Genomic DNA, 14,938 nt, shown 5'->3' with positions numbered 1-14,938 from the left:
GATGCTGCACATGCTGCCCATATTGAGTCCAGGATACTCTGGAGTATAGTATTCACATCTCCAGAGTTGTAGAATTCACGCCAGTTTGGGTGCTGTAGTTCAGTGTGGTACAGGTTCCAATCTGCTCTCTTCCAATCGAAGGAAGCAGATTGGAGATGGTTCAGGTGTTTGTTGCCCGCAAGAGCCAGATTGGCGATGATCATAGCATGATCAGAGTCACCTAGAGGTTATAATAAAATGTACCTAGTACACAACAATGTGGAGGCAAGGAATCCAGCCATAGAAACCATGCCACAATGGAACCTATGAGTGAGATATGGTCTTCCAAACCATCAGAAGAATACTAACTCTGAATACAAATTAACTCTGACAATACAAGAAGGAAAATGAACACAAAATGACAATGGTGATGTTAAGACCTGTGAGCTGTGTTCTAAAACACACACTATGTTCTTTGTTCATTATATGCCCCAAAAAATCCCAGTAAATCATATAAATTTTATAAAGTAGAAATCAAACAAATTACTATTAAATTACCTGTGCCTGTTGAAGGAGAAGATATATCATCCACCTGAACAGCCACTTCTGTTTGTATATAAAATGTAGAATTCCCTTCTTGACTGACTTCAAATTCTCCATCAGCATTTGGCATCTGTAATACCCTAAAACGCCTCATACGGTTAACTTCTAGGGTTTTCTCTAAAGGTTCTTCTGGAGCTGAGAATTCTCTTACTTTCTGTAAAAACAAATTATTTGAATTTTAAACAAATGAATTTAAACAAAGAGTGGCTGTGAGTGAAGGTGCTGGCTACCTCACCACACAGTCATCAATTCAACCATTACTACATGTAATGTGTAGTACTCCTAAAACTAAGTCTGTTTATCAACAGAGTCTAACCACTCATACTTCACCACTGAGTGCTTAAAATGCAAAATGTTGAGTAAAGAATTATTACTTGTTCAACACAAACACACATATATATATAAGTATGCGCATTTTTTCAAGGTTTACAAATAACACAGAAAAAATAAATAAATAGTTACCAGGGTAGCAAAATTTCACACAAGTACCAAGGTAGAAATTCCAGGTTTTGGTGAAATGTTTTTGTATTACATATATAGACAGTCAAAGGTTGAATTTTATAGAATGGTAGAAATCACTTATAGGAACTAAAGGCATGTTTCTGGCAATGTTTGCAATGATGAACGCATTATATGAATGTGTTTACAAGGGGATTCCCTAAAAACAGAATTAAGTACATTTCACTGTTACAAAGCGAAAAAAAGATTTATGGTGAAGATATAGATAGAATATTCCATTCCAAATCAAATTGTTTATTATGATAATAATCATAATAAACAATTTGATTTGGAATGGAATATTCTATCTATATCATTTCCGTATGATAAAGGTAAATCTTTTTGTCCGCTTTGTAATGATGAAATGTGTTTCATCCTGTTCTGGGAGAATCTTCTTGTAAGCATGTTTATAAAACGCATTTATCGTTGCAATCATTGTCAAAAACATACCTTTAGTTCCTATAAGTGATTTCTGCCATTCTATAAAATTTGACCTTTGACGGACTTTTTACATTTCACTTCCACTAAATATATCTACTTCCAAGCCTTTAAGCTTTATTCTTATTCAACTATCACTCTATATCTCTCCACTGTCAGTTTTCTGCTAATTTCTTTCTTTCTCCTCCTCTTTCTATAAACTACCTTTGACATTATATCTATTAACATTTTATTTTTTTAAATCTTACAAGCATTCCCTTCATCATATATGCAGTCATCACATTCTGTTAAAATTTCTTGATGTGTTTGGTTTCTTTCTTTCCCTGATGAGAAGATTGCATTGTTTTACATCATTTTATTCCTTCTGGAATAATACCAGTGTTTTCTTTGAAACATATGTCAAAAGTAAAAAGATTTGAATAACACCTGCATTTAACTCCATTCATTTATTTATTTATTTATTTATATAGTCCAACCCATGCTAGCATGGAAAACAGACGTTAAATGATGATGATATATATATATGCATTTTGAAAATTCGATTGGAATGACCTACAATAAACTGATACTTATGCTAATTAATCTCAAAGGCACAAGGCCACACACTTTTCTCAATAGCATTACTAACATAAATAATCTAGTTTTATGTAGGAAATTGAAAAATGTCAAACTGAATAGGAACTTACAGCTTCATTCTACTTGTTACTGATACTTGAATTATAAAAAAAATATGATACTAAAATAGATCTTGGCAGTAAGAAGAAAGAATTCATTGGTAACTGTGTTGACTAGAGGCATAACTTCATTGAATACTGGGTCACAATAATGTGGAAATTTCTATAATCATTTTTCAGAAATCAAATTATAACCAAATTGTTCATTTAGAACAGTAATATAAACAAATTTCCAAATAATAAAAGCTTCTTTTTCTTAGCTGCGAAAAGACCAATCTATCTTTTGTACAATGACAGAGCAAGCAATTTTGAAAGCAATGATAAGCTGATTACATTAACCTCACTGTTCAACTAGTACTTTTTTATCGATCTGAAAGGATGAAAAGCAAAGTTGACCTCAGCAGCTTTTGTACTCAGAACATTAAGAGCCAGAAGAAATTCTGCTCAGCATTTTGTCCTGTGTGGTAAAAATTTTGCCCCCATTCAACAGCAGAAAGATATCAATTACATACAGAGTAAAATCAATGCTTGTGCAGGACAGTTAATGGACAGAGGTCATTTTGCTGACTGCTAAACTGCTCAAGTTAAACTTGAAATATACATATGTAAATGTAATATGGAGTTTTGTAAATTTGACTTTTCCTATAAGAGAAATTATCTAATGTCGAAAACAAATTAATTATTCACAACATTTTATCTTTAACTAGTTTCAGTCATTAGACTATGGCAATGCTGGAGCACCATCATGAAGAATTTTTAGTTGAATGAATTGACCTCCCCACCCCATACTTACATTTTGATAAGCCTGGTACTTATTCTATTGGTCTCTTTTGTCGAACCACAGAGTTACAGAGACAAACACACCAACACTGGTTGTCAAGTGGCATTGGGGGACAAACACACGAAGGGCTTCTTTCAGTTTTTCATCTACCAAATTCACTCATAAGGCTTTGGTCAGCCTGAGGCTATAGTAGAAGATATTTACCCAAAATGCCATGCAGTGTGACTGAACCCAGAACCATGTGGTTGGGAAACAGTCTTCTTACCACACAGCCACACTTGACTACATATTAACCTATTACATGAAATTTCAGTGTGATCAGCACGAAAGGTCACTGCTCAGTAAATTAACAAAAGAAGAAATCAATTGGACTTACTAATTTTGGAGAATCCTCTCGTGCATCAACTCTCGTGAGACAAATATTTCCTTGAAATATGATTTCTGCCAGTTGACGAACAAGAGGAGCATGACTAATAATAAGAAACACCTAGAAATAGGTAAAATAAAAAATATAAAAGCATTGTTAAAATGGGTAATTTCATGACTTTAACATTGTGATTCAACTACAACACAGTGGGGTAGGAAGAGATGAGAAGAGCTTACTCATAGAAAGTTTAAAAGATAGAGAACCATTTATATATACCTCTTGCCTAGATAATATAAATAGGCTGGAATTTAAAACCAACAGTGTTAGACAATTGGAAGATATCTTTGTCACATATAAATTGCATCCAGTAAACTCTGGATGTATTTAAGTAGTTGATGAATGAGTAGAGACAATACAGTCAAGAAAACCTTTAAGCTTTGTCCTGTCAAAGACCTGACACCTTTCTAAAACTGAAAGCAATGATAGAATCTACCAGTACACTCTCTGCAAAATGACTGATATTAGGAAGCACACCCAACCATAAAAAACATGTTAAAACAGAACATACAAGCAAGAGGAAGTCTCCAACCTTTGTGGTAGTGGGTGGATGGGGGTTTCAATAACTCCAATTAGGAGCTGACTTAGATTGTAGTGATCTGTCATCCAAACCATGCCAGCATAGAGATCAGACATAAAATGAGGCTGATGACATATGGTATTCATCATCATTACATTTTATAGGACACAAATTAATTTTTGTAATATTTAACCACCAGTCTTGACAACTGAATCGATCTTAGGACACGATTAGTACTTATTACATCAAGAAATTAATAGACAATATTGACTCTAACAAGATTTAAATTTCATAAGTAGAAGACGCCAACTATCTCAGCCACAAGAACAGAGCACAAATTTATGGAAAGGACACAGTCAAGTAAATCAACTGCAGTATTTGAATTGCACTGATTTTATCAAATCAGAAGGATGACAAGTACAGTTAGTCATCTTTGGCAGCATTGTTCTCGAGATGTAACTAAATAGGGCATCGCATTAACCCATCACCTAATGATTTCTAACTCGACACAGTGACAAATTTGGGAAAGAGTATAATGAATTATATCAACAAAATTCTTATTAACTCCAAAGGGATGTTACTAAATACATGCAGGACATTTTGTTCAACTCTACATTTATTTGTAACATAAGAATGCTAGTTACTGGAAAGATTTGTCAGTAAAAAAGAAAAAAATTAGTAAATTACTTTTACCTGTGACAAAAGAAACAATGATACCACTGAACTAACATGTTTTCTTTCTTCTGGCTGTATAATAAAAAGAAAATAAAAATTTGATTGAAATAGTTTTTGAATTAGAAAAATGTATTCATACTTACATAGCCAGTTTGTTGTTTATGATTGCTAAGACAAGATCGAGTGGAAATTAAATCTTTGGAATAAGTTTAGATGGGAAAATTTATTTCAATATTTTATTTGCCAGTGTAAGTTGGTAAATCTTTTAAAACCAAGATTTGTCTTTGGCATGACTATTTTGGGATTCATGTTTAGAGAAATAACCACCACAAAATTCTTCAAATTATATTGGTTTTTCTTTGTTTTCCATCTTTTTAAAACATCCATAAAACATAGAACATTCATAATAGAAGACAAGAGGGAGATATCTTCTTATTAGATAACTTTCATCAATGATATCATCAGCTGTAATGCTTGCTACACTATGTGTGCAAGAAAGAAAGAAAGTGCATACACACATGTGTGTATATAGAGAGAGACAATGACAAATATGATACAGGATATCAAAAACCTGCAGCCAAGAAGTTTCTCTTTATACAAAAGCACATCTATTATGACCAAAAATTGATAGTGAACCTATCAGAACCTATCTACAAGGTACCAAAGTGATCAGAGAAGTTTATTCTCTTAATTGCAGAGTTGTTTAAAAAAAACACTCGTATCAGTCCAGAAATCTAACTTTAACCAACACTGAAAAGAAACCAATAGTACTACAGAGATTTATTAGCTACATGACCAACATAACGAGTAACAAATACATTTAAAATCTTGACACTCAGTTTAGCTAATGTTGGTCTTTGATCTTAGATCAGAATATTTAAAGGTTCTTGGAAATTTCAAAACAAAACTGATTCTCATGTTATTTAAAAAAAAAAAAAAAAAAAGAGAGAGAGAGAGAGAAAGAAAAAGAAAAAAGCTAAGAAAAACAATAACATAATATACATTTCTGAGTGATCTAATGCACATATTTTAATAAATAATTTCTGCTACATCTAAACGTCCAGAGCAATACAGATATTTGTTTAAAATGACTATCAAAACATTTGTGAAAAGAAACTAAAAGATACAGATGTAAATGTCATAAAAAAAAAAAAATTAGCACAAGGTCACATATTTTGTGAGAAAGGAAGAGTTGATTAAATCAAGCCCAGAACTTAAATGGTATATATTTTATTGGATAGATGAAAGGCAAAATTGATCTCGGTAGGATTTGAAATCAGAATGTAAAGGGCCGTAAATACAACAAGGCATTTTGTCCGACACTCTAACAATTCTGCCAATCCACCGCTCTTTGAAAAAATGTTAACAAACTGCAAAGAATTTGTTTTTTTTCCACTAAGGTATTCCAATTTTTTTCTATGTCTACTTGTGCTGAGAATATGGTGATATGCAAAAGAAATTAATAAACAAAAAGTTTATATCAAAGACTCAGAGAGAAAATATTACACAACAACCAAAACTAAAGCTATGATTGAAAAGGTAAAAAGAAATGGACAAGAAATGGTTGTCTGTGCACTAAAGCTGACCTGTGGCTTCTCTGAATTGTCCATGGCAACATTTAGATTCAAACATTTCACGGGAGATTCAACAGACTTCTGCAAAAGCCGACAAATACAAAATGACACACTTTAGCTAAATATCACTCACACCTTAATCAGAAAACATGGATTCTGTCAAAAGTTTTAAGAAACATTTCAGTGAAATTGAGATATGTCAACTGAAATAACTCGGATGTTACTGATCGAAGCATTCAAGTCAATCTGACACACTATAAAATGGACAAATAATTCCAGTGTAAATGAAGATTATTTTTCAAATCAATATAAAATAATCAAAGGATAAAATTGCAGGAGAATTATAATAATTGGAAACATTCTGAAAATTTGTATTAGTCAAAAGGAAGATAGGGTTAATAAGCAATGCTTTAGCATATGAAAATTTAAGAACTTTGTACAAAGATTAATGATTCAAGGAAGTGTGGAAGTATGGCTGTTGAAAAATATTCAAGAATAGATAAGTAAACTTTTTTTTTTAACCATATGAGTTTTCAATATTTAATTCTGTCATATATCTTTAATTAGATTCTTTAATTAAATTGTGATGTTAAAAAGAAAATAAACTAAGAGAAATGACTCAGAGTGGCCAGTGGCATGTATTTGAACAACAAAGATGAATAAAGGTATATTAAATACCATACAGGAGAAATTCTTGATTTATTGTGTTATCTTCTAGAGAAGATAACACAGTTGCCTTGTAAATATTTGGAACAACTCCAAATTTGAAGGGGAGATAATCTAAATCTAGAGAATCAAAGATCCTCTGAAACTGACATGCCACTAAAGAAAAAAACGGCCTGATTGTTTGAAGGACAGCTGTGAACACGTTTCTGCCTTAACAGGCATCATCAGCACAGTGGTTGTCCTACTTTGTCTCCTGCAGAAATGATACTGAGACATATACAAAAAAATGCCTAATTTAAATGAAAACAAACTAAAAGAACTATATATATATATATATATATATATATATATATATAGTGATGGAAATAAATAGTTTGTAGATATAATCAAAATATGTCTTTGTGCAAAAGTCTAGCTCAAAAAATTTTTATTTTGGACAGATATATAGAAAATGTATATTTTAATGCATGTACCTTGATTAATTTTCTGTGTCATTCCATTTAACATATATATATTTTAATTAACTTTTCAATGAATATTTTTATGATGATAAAATTTAAAGAAAAAGGGAAGTATATTTTATCACATTTAATACAGTTATTAAAGCTGAAAATCCAATAGTAAAAATATAAAGTGAGACATATGTACAACAGAAATAATTAAAATTAACCAACTGATTTAATATTACAGTGTTAGCTAAATAACTAGCCTGATAATGACTGAAGTATAAAAGTAATTTGTGTTCAAATTAACAATTTTGGACCAAAAATTAACTTTTATAATACTAACCCACTTGAGATTGCTTATATTGCTATGATATAAAAGCACCCATTTTAAATACTTCATAGCTAAATTAAAACTGTTTTTTTACAATTATATAAGAATATCTTTTTAAGTTATGCTCCAAACACCAATTTAATAATGGTTTCAAATTTTGGCACAAGGCTAGTCAGTTCAAGGAAGGGGGCTAATTGATTACATCGATCCCAGTGCTTAACTGGTACTTATTTTATCAACCCCGAAAGGATGAAAGGCAAAGTCAACTTTGGTGGAATTTAAACTCAGAATGTAAAGATGGATGAAATGCTGCTAAGCAGTTTGTCCAGCGTACTAAGAATTCTGCCAATTTGCCACCTTAGACACCAATTTACTGTATATACTGGCATACAGGATGGAATTTGAACTTTAAAAAAACATCACCCCAAAACTAGGGGTCATCTTACACATCCTGCATAAAATCTGAACCAGAACTTCCTGTGGTTTAGATAGAGTAGCACCAATGTGAATGGAAAACAGTGTAAAGCACTTGCATAGACCCTATGGTTCTATAACATAGTATTTTCTACTGATACTTGCACATATTGATGGTGAACCCCATAAAACAATCACATAGATCTTATGGTTCTACAACTCAATATTTTCTACTGATACTTACATGTATGTTTGGGAAGCTGGATTAATAGTAAGATTATATTAAAATAACAGCACAGCAAACTTAGTGGACAGATACTAGTCGCCATTTGCAACAGCTGACGGACAAAAAATGTAAGCAATCAACCCATTCAGCTGGGTCCATTCTGTTTACATTACTCTGGTAGAGTGCTCTCTCTCATACAGTGCTCAACCAACTGAGAGATTTCAGGACAAGTATAGTTTAAAGTAATTAACCCACCTGTTACGGCATATCAGTCAGCCAAGTCACAATAAATCTTACAGTTACCAGTTACTTTTAAACATTTACAAACAGGGTTTCTTGAAAAGGCTCAATTTGTCACTCTTTCATAAGCAGGGGTACTCTCACTGGGTGAACATTAAATTCCAGCAACTGTAAAACCTTTTCATGGCTCCAAGTGATAAATAAAGGAAATATGAAGCTGGTTTTAAGTTGAAAGTGGTAGCATACATCAAGTCCCACAACAACTATGCTGCTGCAAGAGAATATAGTGTAACTGAGAAGATGGTAAGAGTTTGGAGATTAAAGGAAGACTTAAAAGTAAAACTGAACAATGAGAGAAGGCACTGCACACTAGTTGATTCTAGAGAAGCATGTAGTAGACATGGTCTGTGAGCAGCATCAAAATGGATACGTTGTTTCAAGAAATAAAATACCATTTGTGCACTTAAGTGGGCTAAAGCCTTCAAAGAGCACAGCAAAGACTTCAAAGTCACAGCTTCATGGTGTAGTCACTTCATGTAAAAAAAAAAAAAAAATGATTTTGTACTGAGATAGGAAACTAAAATATCTAGAAATTGCCAATAGGTCTTGACACTAAAATTACTAACTTCACCACTACATAATACGTGTTAGTTCCTGTAAACTGACCGATGCCTAAGTGGCATTACTATGGTAGTGTTTACACCAGTCAGGTACATTTGGTGTGTATTACAGGAGATAATTTACAATATTTGGCCATTTTTTGAAAAGTGCTGGTTAAATTTTAAACAACCAAGACTGCAGAACTGTTGCATACAAAGTTTACTAATTGAAACAGTTAAAATGCTATTGAAACACAAAGCAGAAGCTTTAGGGCCACTAGGGAAATTACAGTCCACCCAACCCCTTTAGCTATGAACCTTTGGTGCTTGAGCCATTTTCCATAAAAACCTGGAATAATCTTATACAACAAGTATAGCTCAAAACCCACTTTTTAAATGGAAATCCTGGGGGTTGTCTTGTACATCAAGTCATTTTATATGCTGGCGTATACGGTAATAATGAAAAAAATTAGTTATTTAACTAAATTCCTCCAAATTCTTAATAATTTCAAAGTAAAATGGTAGCAAAAGGGTTAAAATCTGAAAGAAAGAAGAATCACCAACAACTTCAAGGAAGAAAAATACTCAATACGTAACGCTAAAAAACACATTTACATGCAGTGTATAAGTTTCAATAACTGGTTCGAGGATACAGGACTGGGGTTCAGAAACTAGCACTTATTTTATTTGAAGTGAAATTAATTTAAGCAGTCAAGCAACAAGAAAAAAAGAGCAGACTTATGAGCTTCACAAACAACATGTGAGCTATAGTATTGTTTGAGCTCATGATTTTTGAAGTCATTAGTCTAGCCATTTGTACTTTATAGTAGACTACATGGATGACAACTCAAATATGCCATTAGGTTTAATACCACCACCTGGCTCTTGAGTATTTTGAAAAAAATTTTAATTAATTGCAAGCATTTGAACAAGTCTTCTGGTTCGCTCTTTACATGCAATTTTTCTAAAGACATTGACCTCGATATTTGGGTTGGACATCAACTGCACCTGGCATGACCTGTAAATGAACCTGCCCTCTCTTCCTCATTAACTTATAAAACAAAACAATTATACATAATTATATAAAATGCTAAAATGCATATACATTGGTGATGAACTGGCAGAGTCATTAGCAAACAGGACAAAAATTGCCTTGCATTATTTGTTCCAGCTCTTTTCGTTCTGGGTTCAAATTCTTCCAAGGTCAACTTTGCGTTTCATCCTTTAGGATCAATAAAATTAAGTACCAACCAAGTAGTGAGATCAATGTAGTCAACTAACTTCCTCTCCCTAAAATTGCTGGCCTTGTGCCAAAATTTGAAGCAATTATTTGTTCTGGTTCCTTATGCTGTGAATTCAAATCCTACCAATCAACTTTGCTTTCATCCTTTTGGGATCAATTAATAAAAGTACTAGTTCAAGGTGGTAATGGGTTGGAGGAATTGTAAGGAGGTTAGACATGATACCTTGTGGTATTTGTTCCAGCTATTTGTATTTAAAGTTCTTGGGTTGTAAATTTTATCTGTTGCCCAATTTAACACCACCACCAGATCGTTGGGTGCCTTTAGTAGAGTTCACTCTATTACAAGCATTTAAGATAGTTTTCCAATTTGAGGATAACCTCTTCCCTTCTTTTCACCAGTCTTAGAGCCCCTAAAAAACTTAAAGGATCATAGGTGCTACCCTCCCCTTCTTGATCACACAGTAACCAAAACATAAATAAATAAATAACAAACTATGAATAAAGCATATATGGTTTGGAATATAAAGTTGCATAATCTACATTACCTTATGTTACAACAGAGTCTAAATTTTACCAAATAGAATATCTATTTTATCAACACCAGTGAGTAAATTATTACTTATGTGAAATTTCCTGGCCCTTTACTTAAAATAAGGAATAAAGGTAGCTTTAAAAATGTTATTTCAAATCCGAAATATTTTTTTGTAAGTGAACAAAAAATTTGGTCCCTCACATTTGACAATCTTACCTGTCTGTTTGAGTACTTTTTCCTCTTTGTCAAAGAGTACACATAAAGAGGAATAAGTAATCGATTCAGCAAATGCTCAACAAGCACTTCATTGAGTTCGTCTATGTTGAGACAGAGAATATCATTGAGGTAGTGCAAGTGGTCTAAATGTTCAGCAACTAGGTCAGCCAGTCTATCTCGACTTTGGTGACTGAAAAATAGCATGTTAGAAACCATGATTTACAAATAATTAACCACAATAGTCTATATTACAAAAATAATACTGTGTATCTGTTTATTAAGCTCATAAAAAAATACTTTGAACAGCTGTTTCCCTTTACACAAACTTTACTTTGTGGCAAAATCTAAATACTAACTACTATTAATAATTATAATTTAATAAACAAAATTAATGCAAGGATCATTATAGCTAAATGGTATCCAGAATTTTCTTTTAATTAATGCTTATCGCATCATTCCTGTAATTATTCATCATCTATAATTCCTAAATCTGGAAATTGTCAGATCTACATGATGCAATTTTCTCAAATATCTTTGCACTCAAAAATCTTTTACATATTTACTTTTATTCATTATACTATAAGCCTAAGGCCTAGCAGGATGTATAAAAAAACAAGAGTCAACTATATGTATATATAAAATATGTTTTATTTGAGAACATAATCTTTGTGGAGAATGGCAATTTGACGTCTATATCTAGCATGTTGACTGTCCACTTTTCGTGTTCAGTCCTTAATTGGTATATATAAATATTTTAATCTTTGGATTCTTTTTAATATGCTAGACCACTGGTTTTAATTGACTAATATCAATTTCTACCCTTAATTAATTTTATATATATATATATATATATTATATATATATACAGGGTGCAATGGGTAAATCATTGGCATTTTATATTTTTATTTTTGCGCATGCACCTGGTTTGTTTTTGATTGTCAACTACACAGTATGGTAGGGTCAGTTGAGCATCATCTGAGAAAAACAGCACCATGACGCAATTCACTCTGCCAGAAATCTGGAAACAGCATGCTGTACTGCTTGGCATTCACACTGGAAGCTCCAGTATGAATATTTCAGCGTGTTTGGGTGTCAATCTGAGGACATGTACTGGTGATTAAAATCAAACATCCAGTCAGCATCATGGTGTATGGAGTGACCACTAGTGATGGTGACGTTATGCCTTGATTCATCTGCCCACATGGCCTCAGGTTTAACATGGAGGCCAACATCAAGTACCTGGAGAAGGTAGTGCTGCCCTTGGTCAAGAGGATGGCTGCTGGAAGACCCAATGTCTGGCAACAGGACTCTGCACCATTCCACACAAGCGGGAGAACTCAGTCATGGCTGTCAGACAATCTTTGTGACTACATCACCTACCTCTTAATAATCTGGCCACCTAACTCCCCAGACTGCAACCTCCTTGATTATTATGTGTGGGGCACAGCTGAACAAGAGACCAACAAAACCCCTTGTAACACGAAAGATAAACTGAAGGTAAGGATTATGGCAGCATTCACCAACTTAAACAAGGAGACCATCCAGAAGAGTTGCAGGAGATTCCAAAGCCATCTGGAGGCCGTGGTTGAAATCAATGGTGATTTTATTGAATAAATTTACTCTTTAGTATTTCAAGATATTTTTATGTAATTTTGATAAATATATCTGTTAAAATAAGATGTCAGTGTTATTTTCATTTTTGCATAATTTAGATGATAATATATTCACTGCACTCTATGTGTGTGTGTGTGTGTATATATATATATATATATATATATATATATATATATATATATATATATGGTACTCCAGTTTCCCAAATAGTCACTAAACCAATAAATCTCACAGTCAATCATTCAGTAAATAGATCTGTTCTTTCCAACTGATATATTTATGACAACAACCACACAGCACTCTAGATATAGCAATGGGGAAAAAAATCTCCCCAATATTACTTGTATTGAATTTTTTCTGGTTTAAAAAATTTCCAAACATTTCATATGGATACTTATTTCAAATCTACATACACATACATGTTCTAGAACTCTTTCTGCATTTCCTCTTATATTTTATACCTCTAATCATTAACAGTAGTACATTTGGAACACCTGTACACATACAAATATTTAGAGACACACGACAATGTATATTTTATATTAAACCTCATTAAAATTTTTAATCAAATCTTGAAATTAATTATTCAAATATTTAAATTAAAAATGTACATTTTAATTGTTGCAGAAGAACATAATCCATATTATAAAATAATTTATTTACTTTAAGAATCTCAAAACATTATTCTCTAATCTGTATACAAATATCAATATTATATTTGCAAAGCAATCCAATCTGATAGAAGATTAGGAAATAAAAGATACAAGCAAAAGACAGATGAAATAGCTAGTAAGTGTGTTAAATCAACACAGCTAAGACTATTACTGGGATATATTTTGGAAGCGGTGAAAGAAATACTTACTCAGCATCATTGCGTACACAACAGTCAAGATCTAAGATATGGTTACCAATAAACCAAACAAGATTTGAAAAATAAGGAGCTGCTGTTCGATCCCGAATATATCTCAACATTGCTTTATCATCCACTGGAAAAAAAAAAAATTAACAATTTTACTTTAAAATCAAATTATATATATTTCAATATAAAGGAAATGTTAATTTGCAAATCATATTTTAGGATATATATCTAAATTTATAGCTAAAGATTGTTAAAATAAATTTCTTTTCACAAGTCACAATTTTTGAAGAGAAATGATGAGTTGATCCTAGTATTTAACTGGTATTTATTTAATTAGCATTAGAAGGGTGAAAGGCAATGGCTACTACAGAAAGATTGAAACACAGTTATGAGACACCAAGATCTAACCATCTCAGTGGTCCTTAAATTTACTAAAATAAAAAAAAATGATCAAAGAAGTAAGATAGTTTAAGAAAAAATAAATTTTCTAAGTTGAGGTTCAACAAAAATAGTTTTGAATGAAGAATTTCAAATTAAACCCAGTATAAACATTAAATGGTGGTTTGAAAGTTTTGTGTCAAGATGGCAAAGATGTCCAGGAAAGCTTCCACCATTACAGCATGAAGAAAATATATTTTAAAAAGTCTGAGAAAGCAGCAGATTAGACAGGAAAATGTTTAGTAGTGAAGAGATCACATCTAAATAATATTAAATCAAGGCTATTTAGTAACCATCTCCAAATATTTTATCAACCTTCTTCATACCTGACAATGTCTTCCAATGATATACTGAAAAAAAGACTAAACTTCATAATTTTTCCAAGATTAAATTCCACAAATACTTAAATTAACAATCTATTCAAGCTTCCTCCAAGCAAAGTATCTCACTATTCCTCCTTAATTATCTCAAAAATAAAATCAAACTTATTTAATTAATCCTTCAGTATAAGGATATATTAAACCTCATTGAATAAGTATCTCTGCAATTCCTGGAAATATGAAATTCCTAAACAGTGGAACAAGAGTCAATAATGTATCAGGTGATCAGGCAAAGAGTAAATTATATATACTCACCAATGATGCACAATGACAGTGGCTAAAACATTTAGCTCAACCCAGGCCATCTAACTATAAATATATACCAAAAGATGACATAGCTTCAGCTACTGTGAACTATGCTATTTGATCATACTGTGAGGATCCACTAGCTTAGAAGCTTTGAATTCATGTCTGGCATTTGAAAATATTTGTTCTCACTGCTTCTGGCTGATTTAGATGCACTACATTAAAATAATACCTTTAATGATACACTTAAAACCCACATTGACACCATACAATAGGAGAATACTGCCTTTCTTTAAACTGATTTCATTATTTCACTAAGGCT

The 14,938-nt window shown here is 32.2% G+C and overlaps 1 protein-coding gene across 10 annotated transcripts in view; it reads right to left on the bottom strand.

Moving 5' to 3' along the window:
- The window catches only part of LOC115232530 (protein CLEC16A), a 108,524-nt gene that overhangs the window by 35,975 nt on the left and 57,611 nt on the right, over window positions 1-14,938 (bottom strand). For 6 of the 10 annotated variants that reach the window (XM_036500390.1, XM_036500392.1, XM_036500391.1 and 3 more), the window contains 7 exons: window positions 14,317-14,340; window positions 13,556-13,679; window positions 11,080-11,269; window positions 6,179-6,247; window positions 4,611-4,664; window positions 3,350-3,460; window positions 538-736 (listed from right to left, as the gene is read on the bottom strand). In XM_036500390.1, the coding sequence (XP_036356283.1) occupies window positions 538-736; window positions 3,350-3,460; window positions 4,611-4,664; window positions 6,179-6,247; window positions 11,080-11,269; window positions 13,556-13,679; window positions 14,317-14,340 (771 nt within the window). The remainder of the gene's footprint in view (window positions 1-537; window positions 737-3,349; window positions 3,461-4,610; window positions 4,665-6,178; window positions 6,248-11,079; window positions 11,270-13,555; window positions 13,680-14,316; window positions 14,341-14,938) is intronic. The other 4 variants (XM_036500398.1, XM_029802459.2, XM_036500396.1 and 1 more) reach the window with 3 other exon arrangements.

The sequence above is a fragment of the Octopus sinensis genome, linkage group LG2, assembly GCF_006345805.1.
Source record: "Octopus sinensis linkage group LG2, ASM634580v1, whole genome shotgun sequence".
Lineage (NCBI taxonomy): Eukaryota > Metazoa > Mollusca > Cephalopoda > Octopoda > Octopodidae > Octopus > Octopus sinensis.
Note: the sequence above shows the minus strand (reverse complement) of the source record. Positions and strands in the feature narration are given on the sequence as shown.